The sequence below is a fragment of the Ornithorhynchus anatinus genome, chromosome 1 (genome assembly GCF_004115215.2).
Source record: "Ornithorhynchus anatinus isolate Pmale09 chromosome 1, mOrnAna1.pri.v4, whole genome shotgun sequence".
Taxonomy (NCBI): domain Eukaryota; kingdom Metazoa; phylum Chordata; class Mammalia; order Monotremata; family Ornithorhynchidae; genus Ornithorhynchus; species Ornithorhynchus anatinus.
Genome location: NC_041728.1, coordinates 101,572,017 through 101,585,167, shown reverse-complemented (window position 1 = coordinate 101,585,167; position 13,151 = coordinate 101,572,017). Strand labels below are relative to the sequence as shown.

At 47.8% G+C, this 13,151-nt stretch overlaps 1 protein-coding gene across 1 annotated transcript in view; it reads right to left on the bottom strand.

Moving 5' to 3' along the window:
• WWTR1 (WW domain containing transcription regulator 1) overlaps positions 1-13,151 on the bottom strand; it is a 168,950-nt gene that overhangs the window by 29,732 nt on the left and 126,067 nt on the right. Inside the window, exons 3-4 of the mRNA XM_029061833.1 lie at positions 9,437-9,441; positions 3,621-3,815 (exon numbers count right to left, since the gene is read on the bottom strand). Coding sequence (XP_028917666.1) covers positions 3,621-3,815; positions 9,437-9,441 — 200 coding nt within the window. The remainder of the gene's footprint in view (positions 1-3,620; positions 3,816-9,436; positions 9,442-13,151) is intronic.

The window sequence follows — 13,151 nt, the reverse complement described above, 5'->3', positions numbered from 1 at the left end:
AAATTTTCATTGATCTAGGCTGTGGTATAGTTTGGGGGCCTGGTTGATTTTACTTCTCCCTTCTCCAAATGGATGGAGTTCACACTATGCCCTCTGTGGGTTAGAGCTGAAACCTTCAGGGAACCTGGGAATCTGTGTTCTTTCAGGAAGCAGATTATTATTCCACACATCAGACAAAACTGATAAAACAGCAGCCCACTCCCTATCGAAAGAAACACACCCTTTGTGTTTGCAAAGACTGTTTATTTCCCTAAACCTTGGAACGGAAGCCACCCATCTATCTTGCTCAGGGTGAGTCAGAAAATCAAGTCTGAAGATTTAGAACAATAAACTGTAACTTTCCTCCCCATGGGTAGAAAGCAGAAAGCTTAAACCTGGGAACCCATTTGTCAGAAGGCAATCATGGGTCAAACCAGCTGGACCAGAATCCCATACCCTCTGCCCCCTCCTAGCTAAACTCTCCATGCTTCACACTCCCTCAGCTCCTGACTATGGGTCCTGACTCAACTCCCTCAGCACCAGCAGCCTGTTGGGGAGGGTTAGGGATGGCAGGGAGGAAAGCCTGGAGGTGGAAGAAGGAGGGCATGGTGATTTGTATTTGTTAAGCACTTATTGTGTGCCAGAGACTGTACGAAGCGCTGGGCTGGATACAAGCAAATCATTGTGGGTTGGACACGGAACCTGTCCCACGTGGGGCTCACGCTCTCAATCCCTATTTTGCAGATGAGGTAACAGGCACAGAGAAGTAAAATGACTTGTCCAAGGTCACACAGCAGATGAGTGGCAGAGCTGGGATTAAAAACCATGACTTTCTGCCTGAGATGTTCTTCCCCTTGATTCTATTTATTGCCATTGTTCTTGTCTGCCTGTCTCTCCCAATTAGACTGTATGTCCGTCAAAGGGCAGGGACTGTCTCTGTTGCCGATTTGTACATTCCAAGCGCTTAGTACAGTGCTCCGCACATAGTAAGCGCTCAATAAATACTATTGAATGGATGAATGAATGCCTCTCTCCGGGCTCTGTCTACTATGCCACGCTGCTTCTCAGTGGGCAGCGAGGACCTCCTGAAGGGAGTAGTATGCCAGGGCTGGGGGGCACAAGAACACTGTCTTCCTGGTGGGGAGCCTCAGCGCTGCCATCCCACAGTGCCACAAGGGCTCCTGTGATCCTGCCAGATGCCAACCATCCTTCCACCCAAGGAACCCATCACTGGCCTCCCCTTTGCCCTGTGGCAGACTGAGAGGGACGACACGGAAAATGCCCCAGTGATAGAAGAGGGGGAGCTCCCCCGGCTTGTGCAGCTCACAGCCAGCTACTAATGTCCCAGAAGTTGTTGGCTAGGGGGTTTCTATTGGGGGTCGGGATCAGGGTCAGGATCCCCAAGAAACACAGGTCTGCTGGTCCATCATCAACAGCACTGACTGAGCACCTAGTTCTGTGCGCTGTACAAAATGCAAGAGAATAATAATAATAATAATGTTGGTATTTGTTAAGCGTTTAGTATGTGCCGAGCACTGTTCTAAGCCCTGGGGGAGATACAGGGTAATGAGGTTGTCCCACATGAGGATACTGTCCTTGACCTCAAGGAATTTACAATCTAATGAGTTCCTCTCTTCTGGCTTAAGGAGGGGCTGGAGAGAGAATGCTATATCCCAAAGAGCTAGGTATCAATAGGTCTGCTGCCCATGCTGTAGATGCTGGCCATCGGAATTGAAGTGACACAGTCTCCCCGCCCACACACATATCTAGAATCTGAGAGTCAGATGGACCCGGGTTCTAATCTCAGCTCCACCAGTTGTCTGCTGTATGACCTTGGGCAAGTGACTTCACTTCTCTGGGCCTCAGTTTCCTCACCTGTAAAATGGGGATAAAGACCATGCACGCCATGTGGGCTAGGGGCTGTGTCCAACATGATTAGCTTGCATCTACTCTAGTGCTTAGTATAATGCATGGCACATAGTGAGCACTTAACAAATACCATTTTATATACATATACATATATATATATATATATATGTTGATAGATTGGCTGAGGGTGATGAGATAATAATGGTATTGTTAAGCACTATGTGCCATGCATCGTACTAAGCACTGAAGTAGATGCAAGCTAATCATTCATTCAATAGTATTTATTGATCGCTTACTATGTGCAGAGCACTGTACTAAGCGCTTGGGATGAACAAGTCGGCAACAGATAGAGACAGTCCCTGCCGTCTGACGGGCTTACAGTCTAATCGGGGGAGACGGACAGACAAGAACAATGGCAATAAATAGAGTCAAGGGGAAGAACATCTCATAAAAACCGATGGCAACTAAATAGAATCGAGGCGATGTACAATTCATTAACAAAATAAATAGGGTAACGGAAATATATACAGTTGAGCGGACGAGTACAGTGCTGTGGGGATGGGAAGGGAGAGGTGGAGGAGCAGAGGGAAAAGGGGAAAAGAGGGTTTAGCTGCGGAGAGGTAAAGGGGGGGTGGCAGAGGGAGTAGAGGGGGAAGAGGAGCTCAGTCTGGGAAGGCCTCTTGGAGGAGGTGAGTTTTAAGTAGGGTTTTGAAGAGGGGAAGAGAATCAGTTTGGCGGAGGTGAGGAGGGAGGGCGTTCCAGGACCGCGGGAGGACGTGGCCCGGGGGTCGACGGCGGGATGGGCGAGACCGAGGGACGGTGAGGAGGTGGGCGGCGGAGGAGCGGAGCGTGCGGGGTGGGTGGTAGAAAGAGAGAAGGGAGGAGAGGTAGGAAGGGGCAAGGTGATGTAGAGCCTTGAAGCCTAGAGTGAGGAGTTTCTGTTTGGAGCGGAGGTTGATAGGCAACCACTGGAGTTGTTTAAGAAGGGGAGTGACATGCCCAGATCGTTTCTGCAGGAAGATGAGCCGGGCAGCATGTATATATATTGATAGATTGGCTGAGGGTGATGAGATAATAATAATGATGATGGTATTTGTTAAGCCCTTACTATGTGTCAAGCACTGTTCTAAGTGCTGGGATAGATACAAGCTGCTTAGAGAAGCAGCGTGGCTCAGTGGAAAGAGCCCGAGCTTGGGAGTCAGAGGTCATGGGTTCGAATCCCGGCTCTGCCACTTGTCAGCTGTGTGACTGTGGGCAAGTCACTTAACATCTCTGTGCCTCAGTTACTTCATCTGTAAAATGGGGATTAAGACTGTGAGCCTCATGTGGGACAACCTGATTACCCTGTATACCCCAGCGCTTAGAACAGTGCTCTGCACATAGTGAGCGCTTAACAAATACCAACATTATTATTATTATTATTACTACAAGGTCATCAGGTTGTCCCACATGGGGCTCACAGTCTTAATCCCCATTTTACAGAGGAGGTAACTGAGGCAGAGCGAAGTGAAGTCACTTGCCCTAAGTCACACAGCAGACAAGTGGTGGAGCCGGGATTAGAACCCATGACCTCCAACTCCTAGATCCTTGCGCTTTACCCTAAGCCATGCTGATATTTTTCTAGCGACCACCATTGGGATCAGGCACGTCTAGCAACCGGAGTTTCAGCCACTCTAGATGGCACCTGCTCACGTCCCGATCCAGTTTCCCCGCAACCGTCGAGCCCCTTACTAGGCCGGGAATGTGTTAGTCTGGCCGGGGACAGTCCGAACCTGTCTCATGAGTTCCTCCTGGCGCATTCGGATTCTCTCCCTCTCCATCTGGATCCTCTGAAGCCTCAGCTTCTGCTGCTGCTGCTGCTGGGTGGTCAGAGCGTTGGGAAGATTCAGGAGTCCGGCCTGGGGGTTCGGGTTAGGGTGGGGCTGCTGAGACATGGCAGTGCCCGAAGCCATCTGCTGCTGCTGCTGCTGTTGCGGTGGCGGCTGCTGCTGCTGCTGCTGCTGCTGCTGATTCATCACTGAAGGAAGGAAGGAACACAGTCGGTGAGGGTGAAGAGTCTGCCCCGTGGGTTTCCCAAATTCTGGATGAAGGGAGCTCATCAAGGTGGGAATCCTAATCTCTGCCATGGTTATGGTCTCCCTGGGATCTGGTTCCAGCCGCTGAGATAATCTCACCTACTCTTGGGCTTCTTTCATTCAATAGTATTTATTGAGCGCTTACTATGTGCAGAGCAACATACTCAGTGCTTGGAATGTACAATTCGGTTTCGAGGGACCAGCACATACGGACCCTCGGAGAGCCATTTCTCACCTGAGAGACAGGTGTGTGTGCCTGTGAGTGAGAGAGAGAGAGAGAGAGAAAGAGAGAGACAGAGAGTATGTGTGTGTGTGTGAGACAAGGGGCATGTGCGTGCACATGTAAACTGCTGGCAACTGAAGGGAAATATCGCCTTAAGCCTTCTTAGAGAAGGAGCCTGGCGCAGTGGTTACAGCACAGGCTTAGGAGTCAGAAGGTCATGGGTTCTAATCCCGGCTCCTCCACTTGTCTGCTGTGCGACCCTGAGCAAGTCACATCACTTCTCTGATCTTTCTTTCCAAGATCCTAGAACGAGTCATCTACACTCGCTGCTTAGAATTCCTTAACTCCCATTCTCTCCTGGACCCCCTCCAATCTGGCTTCCGTCCCCTCCACTCTACCGAGACTGCTCTCTCTAAGGTCACCCATGACCTTCTTCTTGCCAAATCCAATGGCTCCTACTCCATTCTAATCCTCCTTGACCTCTCAGCTGCCTTTGACACTGTCGACCATCCCCTTCTCCTCCACACCTTATCTCACCTCCGCTTCGCGGACTCTGTCCTATCTCAGTTCTCCTCTTATCTCTCTGGCCGGTCATTCTCAGTCTCCTTTGCTGGCTCCTCCTCCCCCTCCCATCCTCTGTTGGTGTTCCTCAAGGGTCAGTTCTTGGCCCTCTTCTGTTCTCTATCTACCCTCCCTCCCTCGGTGAACTCATCTGCTCTCCTGGCTTCAAGTATCATCTCTATGCAGATGACACACAGATCTACATCTCTGCCCCTGTCCTCTCCCCCTCCCTTCCGACTCGTATCTCTTCCTGCTTCCAAGACGTCTCCACCTGGATGTCTGCCCGCCACCTAAAACTGAACATGACCAAGACTGAGCTCCTCATCTTCCCTCCCAAGCCCGGACCTCTCCCTGACTTCCCTATCACCGTGGATGGTACGACCATCCTTCCCGTCTCTCAAGCCCGCAACCTCGGTGTCATCTTTAACTCGGCTCTCTCGTTCATCCCACACATCCGATCCGTTACCGAGGCCTGCCGGTCTCACCTTTATAATATTGCCAAGATCCGCCCTTTCCTCTCCACCCAAACGGCTATCTTACTGGTACGGGCTCTCATAATATCCCGGCTAGATTACTGTGTCAGCCTGCTCTCTGATCTCCCTTCCTCCTCTCTCTCCCCACTCCAGTCTATACTTCACTCCAGTGCCCGGCTTATCTTCCTGCAGAAACGCTCTGGGCATGTCACTCCCCTTCTTAAAAACCTCCAGTGGTTGCCTATCGACCTCCACATAAAACAAAAACTTCTCACTCTAGGCTTTGAGGCTGTCCATCACCTTGCCCCTTCCTACCTCTCCTCCCTTCTCTCTTTCTACTGCCCACCCCGAATGCTCCGCTCCTCTGCTGCCCACCTCCTCACCGTCCCCCGTTCTCGCCTATCCCGCCGACACCTGGGCCACGTCCTCCCACGGTCCTGGAACGCCCTCCCTCCTCCCTTCCGCCAAACTAATTCTCTTCCCCTCTTCAAAACCCTACTTAAAGCTCACCTCCTCCAAGAGGCCTTCCCAGACTGAGCTCCCCTTTCCCCTCTTCTCCCTCTACCTCCCCTTCACCTCTCCGCAGCTAAACCCTTTTTCCCCCCATTTCCCTCTGCTCCTCCCCCTCTCCCGTCCCATCCCCTCAGCACCGTACTCATCCGCTCAACTGTATATATCTTCATCATCCTATTTATTTTGTTAATGAGATGTACATCACCTTGATTCTATTTATTTGCTATTGTTTTAATGAGATGTTCTTCCCCTTGGTTCTATTTATTGCTACTGTTCTTGTCTGTCCATCTCCCCCGATTAGACTGTAAGCACGTCAAAGGGCAGGGACTGTCTCTGTTACCAATTTGTACATTCCAAGCACTTAGTACAGTGCTCTGCACACAGTAAGCACTCAATAAATACTATTGAATAAATACTACTGAATTCTCTGTGCCTCAGTGACCTCATCTGTAAAATGGGGTCTGAGACTGTGAGCATCACATGGGACAGGGACTGTGTCGAATCCGATTTGCTTGTAACCACCCCAGCGCCTTAGTACAATGCCTGGCGCACAGTAATCGCTTCAGAAATACCATAATTATTATTATTTATTTTCAACCACATTCACACCTGCAGGGAAACTTCACTGCACTAACACTTTTGAAGACGAAGGATGACTGGGGGTACATCCAATTCGGCTTCAACATTCATTCATTCAATCGTATTTACTGAGTGCTTACTGTGTGCACAGCACTGTACTAAGCGCTTGGAAAGTACAATTCGGCAACAGATAGAGACAATCCCTACCCAACAAGGGGCTCACAGTCTAGAATATGGGTCACGTGCTCACAAAACCTCACTTTATAGGAAAACTCATGCTGCACTTCATCACGGTGCTGGATATATGCCATTTCTTCTGACTTGCAGCCTCCTAATTCCACCCAGGTTCATACTGTCCCGAATCCACCCACGTTCATACTGTCAGGTGAACGTTTTCTAATTCCTTTAGCAATGTTCTAGGGAAAATGCATAGGCAAAACGTGTTTGCACATGTATGTGTGTGCACATGCTTAAGGATATACACACTCAATACTTAATTGAACTCAGGTTCCGCCCCCTGAATTTCATGCCAAAGCAGAAATTCATTTTGTTCCTGAGGTTTTCTAACAGGGAGTGGCAGAGAACCCTGGGGACCATAGGGATTTTTCATTTTGTTGAAAGTGTCTCTCTACAGACAGACCGGGAATGTGGGATAAGGCACTCAAGGATCACCAGGCCTCTTAATCTTTCTACTTCTGAGTGAAAGCAGGGACCGGAACCACTCCCTCTCCATGACTTTCCTGGGACTGTAAACAACACTACCATCCTTCTTATCTCAACCTCAATTTACAACCTCGGCATCATTCTCAATTCATCTACCTCATTTAACCCACACATGCAATCTGTCATGAAAGCCTGTCAGTTCTACCTTCATGACATATCTAGAATCTGCCCTTTTCTCTCCATCCAAATTGCTACAGTGCTGGTCCAAGCAGTTATCACATCCCTTCTTGACAACTGTATCAGACTCCTGCCTCCTCTCTCCAGGCCGTATTTCACCCTGCTGCCTGGATTATATTCTGAAAAACCATAGAGCCCATATTTCCCCACCCCTCAGAAACTTCCTGCGGTTGCCTATCCACCACCATATTAAACAGAAACACCTTACTATAGACTTTAAAGCATTCAATCATCTTACCCTGTCCTACCTTATTAGCTGATTTCCTACCACAGCCCAACCTGCACACTCAGCTCTTCTAACATCAACCTATTCACTGTATCTCGAGCTCGTCGATCTTGCCATCAACCCCTTGCTCACTTCTCCCTTGTTCTGGCCTGGAATTCCCTTCCTCTTCATATTCAAGAGATCACCACTCTCCTCACCTTCTGTTAAGTGCTTAATGTGTGCCAAGGAAGATACAAGATAATCAGGTTGGACACAGTTTCTGAGCCACATGGGGGTCACGGTCTCTATCTTCATTTTACAGGTGAGGTAACAGGCACAGAGAAGTGAAGTGACTTGCCCAAGGTCACCCAACAGACACGTGGCAGAGCAGGGGTTAGAATCCAGGTCCTTCTGACTTCCAGGCCCATGTCTCATCCTCTAGACCATGCTGCTTCAGTGCTTCACATCTCCTCCAAGAGGTTTTCCCTAAGCCCTCACTTTTCCTCCCTGCTCTTCCCTCCACATCACCTATGCACTTGACTGCATACCCCCTAAACATCTGGATACTCATTCCAGACTCTCAGCATGTACACTCTTGTACTCTACTATTTCTCCTATCTGTAATTCATTTTAATGTCTATCTTCCTCTATAGATTTTAAGTTCCTGTGGTCAGGGATCATGTCTACCAACTTCATTCCACTTCTACTTTCCCAAGCACTTGTTATAGTGCTCTGCACAAAGTAAGTGTTCAATAAATAACCAGTGATTGACTGTCCGATTGATAGGAATGGCAGGAGGAGCTAACTAGCCGAAAAGGTCATTCCAATCAGTCCCTGTAGTAATAATGCAATTATTTTATTAATCATTTACTATAGATCAAGCGCTGGGGTAATACAGGAGAATTGGATCCATCAGTCCCTGTCCCACACAAAGCTCAAAGTCTCAGAGAGAGGTATTTTAACCCCATTGCACAGATGAGGAAATTGAGGCCTGGAGATAGTAAATGACTCACCCAAGGTCTCCCAGCAGGCGAGTGATAGAGCCAGTACTAGAACCTGTACCTTTTGGGGTTTAGGCCTGTGTTCTGTTCATTAAGCCTCTCGGGCTTCCTGCTGATTCCTACTCGTTGGAGTCATTCCATATCTAAACCTAGTTCCCTTTTGCCCCACAAAACAAAAAGTGACATTCTATTAAAAATACGATTCTATTTTATGGCAGACATGTTCCCAGTAGCAGCTTTGCAGTAAGTGAAGATAACCTCTTTAGATCGACTTCAACTCGCTCAAAGATGGCAAATGGGATTGTTTTCTAAATCCTGACCTCTGATTATAATTCTAGAGGGATTCTGGGTGCAATCATGATCCTTACTGGCCTCACTGATATAAAAAAAAAAATGACAACAGTTTGATTCCTAATTCACCTCTAGTCTTAAAGCCCAGAAAGCAATTTCCTTATGCCCAGAGGAGAAGTAGGAGGAGAGGGAGGCAGAGAAGAGTGAAGAGAAGCAGGAGAAGAGAGGGGGGGCAGGGGGAGGAGGAGAAAAAAGGTGGTAGGAGGAGAAGGGGGAGAAGGAGAAAGAGGAGGTGGAAGAGAGGAGGAGGAGGAGGAGAAGAGATAGAGGGGGGATTAGGAAGAGGACAAAGAGGGAAGAAGAGGAGGAGGAGGAGAGAGGGGAGCAGAAGTTAGAATGAAAGGGTTTAACATCTTCCAGGCCAGGACAAAGAAGAGAGTTGCTTTACGAAAGCCAAACTATCCATCAGGCAGCGAATTTAAAGCTCCCCACTGTAAACATAAATCACAAGCCAAGAATATGAATCTGCCTCCAGATCAGATTCATGCAGAAAGAGTTGGGAAAAAATCAGGGCATACACCCTTCGACTCCTGCCAATTCCTTCTTTGGACACGCATTTTGGAACAAAGGTTGCTCCCTAATACTCGAGTGACCTTAGGTGTTCTGTTTCCGGGGTATAGCCGGAGGAAACGTTATACCCGCTTGTGTCGACCGGATGGGGCTCTGTGCGCCTGGACAAACAATGCCAATGACATCGCTTCAACAACCATAGCTGCTTTCTTCATCAGGAAACCGTGGACTGAGTGGAAGACTTAAATATGTCGAAATAACTCTCCGAAATGAAAAAGTCGACTTTGCTCTTCTAGCTCCCGGCCGGATGAAATCAGCTACAGAGGGAATGGTTTGAATGATAATAATACCATATTCTGTGTACAAACGGCTGCACCTGGTTTATACACAAAGAATGTGTTGTGCTGGTTATTGCTCTCCATGAAGCAACCAGACACTCCTCAACAGAGTTTATTCATGTCTGAAACCTTATCTGTGGGAGTTTCAGACCGAGCAAACCCACACCCTGCCTGGAGCTTCAGAACACTCCAGTCTCAAGGATGGCTCGCTGAGAAGCGTCAGTGAACGGCACAGGCCTCTCCGGCTAAACTGAATTCCAACTCACCCCCTGGAAGCTGAGAATTCCTGGGCATAGATATAAGGAGAGGGCCAAATTGAGAACAGCCCATGGAAATTTGCTATTGAGGGAGGTGTCTTTTCTTTTCCTCTTTAAAGCAATCCAGCTATCAAACTTAGAAGTTACAGACTTACCCTGCCAAGAAGCACACTGAAATGGAAAAAGAAGGGGAGAGGGACAGAGTGGCCTGAGGAGGAGACATCCAGTCGGCTGGGGTTGAGGAATGGATGCTACGAGTTAGCAATCCTTTCAACTGGTCGACTGATTTGGAGAGCCACAGCCAGATTGTTATTATTATTATCTCTGCACACAGTAGTCGCTCTATAAATACTATTGAATGAATTATCACTGTACTTTTTACAGTACTTGTTAAGTGCTTACTATGTGTCAAACACTGTTCTAAGCTCTGGGCTAAGTACAAGTTAATTAAGTCAGACCCAATCTCTATCCCGCATGGGGCACAAAGTCTAAGGAAGAGGGAGAACATAAATTTAATCGCCAATTTAAAGTTGAGGAAACTGAGGTGCAGAAAGTAAGTGATTTGCCCAAGGTCACAAGCCAGCGATTGGCAGAGCCAGGAATAGAACCCAGGTCCTATGACTCCCAGGCCCGTGCTCTTTCGACTAGGCCATGCTTCTTCTTCTGATACTTGATAAGGACTTACTATGTGCTAAGTGCTGTACTCAGCACTGGGATGGATACAGATTCATGAGGTTGGACACAGTCCCTGTTCCACACGGGCCTTGCAGTCTAAGTAGGAGGGAGTAATCCCCATTTCATAGATAAGGAAACTGAAGCTGATAGAAGTGATTTGCCCAAGGTCATTCACCAGACAAGTGGCAGAGCTACGATTAGAACCCAGATCCTAGTCTGCTGTTTCCACTAGGTCATGCTGCTTCCAGCTACCAACCAGATCTCAGATACACGCAGGGGATTGGGGAGTGAGCAGGGAAGGAGCAAACGTGGACCCACAGAACATATGTTACCTCCATTGGCTGTCTCAGGAAAGATACTGGGGGAGAAAATATATATGGAGAGAGACATGGGGGAATTCCCTACCTTCCCATCTGCCCAGAACTCTTGCGAGTTGATAGGGAAGGCACAAGGGAAAGCCTGTCCGACAGCAGAGAACAAAATCTTTTCAGTTTCTAGGGCTGTTGCTCCATGCACATTTGTAGGCGAGGAATTATGCGGTTCTTTAAAAAAAAAAAAGGCTGAAAGTTCTCCAAATGCCAAATTGGATAATGGGCAACCCGCCACAAGCCTCCTTAAAATGTCTAATGACCTCCTCTGTGCTGTTCCTTGGCCAGCTTCTCAGGGAGAAATAACCCAAACAGAGAGTCTCTCTATCCACACAAGAATGTTTCAAGTCTCAAACGGGGAGAAACTTTTCTTTTCTTTCCAAAACAGTTGGGATCCGAATCTTCCATTTATCTTCCTTTCGCTGTTTGGAAATCTCCCACTCCTGTACGAGCCTCCACAGGTCATCCTTCCCAATGGTTTTCTGAGCTGCGTTTGGGGCCAAACAACTTTCCAGCAAGAGCTTCTCCACAGTGCTAAACAGAGGGAACTCAAGACTGTCCTTACCATCGGCTTCAAAGCCCTTAATCACCTTGCCTCCTCCTACCTTACCTCTACTCCAGGCCAGCCCATACACTCCGCTTCTCAAATGCCAATCTACTCGCTGAGCTTTGATCTCATCTATCTTGAGGCTGACCCATTTCCTACAACCTCCTTCTGGCCCGGAACTCCCTCCCCCTCCATATACGACAGACCACCACTCTCCTCACCTTCCAAAGCTTTATTAACATCACATCTGCTCCAAGAGGCCTTTCCCAATTAAACCCTCGTTTCCCTTCTGCATATTCTACGGCCATGGATCTGTACCCTTTGGGTACTTGGTATTCATCCCACCCTCAGCCCCACAGTATTTTTATACATATATGTAATTTATTTATTTTACTATCGGTCTCCCCCTCTAGATTGTAAGCTCGTTGTCAGCAGGGAATGTGTCTACCAACTCTGTTGTACTGTACCCTCCCTAAGCGGTCAGTGCAGTGCTCTGTACAGAGTAAGTGCTCAGTAAATACCAATGATTGACTGATTAAACTGGCTGGCTTTCAGAGAAGTCCAACAAAGTGCAGTTTTCATATTGCTCTAGCCATGCCAGCGGCTGGGGTTAAAAGAGTGTTTGGAATGATTATTTTTTTAAGGTATTTGTTAAACACTTACTATGTGCCTGGCACTGTAACTAAACCCTGGAGTAGATACAAAATCCCCATTTTACGTATTAGATAACTGAGGCACAGAGAAGTGAAGGGACTTGTCCAGTGACACACAGCAGAGAAGTGGTAGAGCTGGGATTAGAATCCAGGTTCTTCTGACTCCCAGGCCTGTGCTCCACCCACTAGGCTATATGATTTCTCCCTGATTCCTTAATGACATGGTCAGCAGTTGGTGTGCATCTCGTCACACGGAGCGAAAAGGTGCAACCAGGGTATGCTCTCTGTAAGAAAACACAGTGCTCTGGGGCACTGGGCGTCTCTCGGGCATTCCTACCCCTATTTCCCACGCCCAAGACAGTGTTAACAGAGATAACAGAAATAGGAAACCCCCAAATTGCTACACTGGGCGAAGCGTGGGGTGGAAATGTTGAAAAGCCTGTTAAAATTTCTCAACTTTTTAGAAACCAACCCTGGGCCTGCCTCTAGAAAAGCACATTTCAGAGAAGCCTGGGACTCTGGGACAAAGCAAGCGCTAGGTTAGAGAGCAGCATTGGGCTTGAATAATAATAATATTATTTTTTAAGAACTTACTATATGTCAAGCCCTGTTCTAAGCGCTGGGGTACATAAAAGATCATCAGGTTGGACACAGTCCCTGTCCCATATGGGGTTCACAGTCTTAGTCCCCATTTTACAAATGAGGTAACTGAGGCACAGAGGAGTTAAATGAATTGCCCAAGGTCAGAGACAAGGGATGGAACTGGGATTAAAACCCACAACCTTCTGACTCCCAGGCCCATGCTCTATCCACTAGGCCAAACACGTGCGAAGGCCAGAGAGACCAACCAATTCAATGTATTTATTGAGCACTAACTGTGCGCAGAGCACTGTATTATACGCTTGGGAGAGTACAATATAACAGAGTTGGTAGACACATTCCCTGTCCATAACAAGATTACAGGCTAGAGGACGTGTTTATGGTCTAGAGGCCAGAAAGAAGGAGATGGACACTCCCTGTATCATTTCCTTGGACAACAGTAATAACAATAATAATAATAATAATAGTGAGATT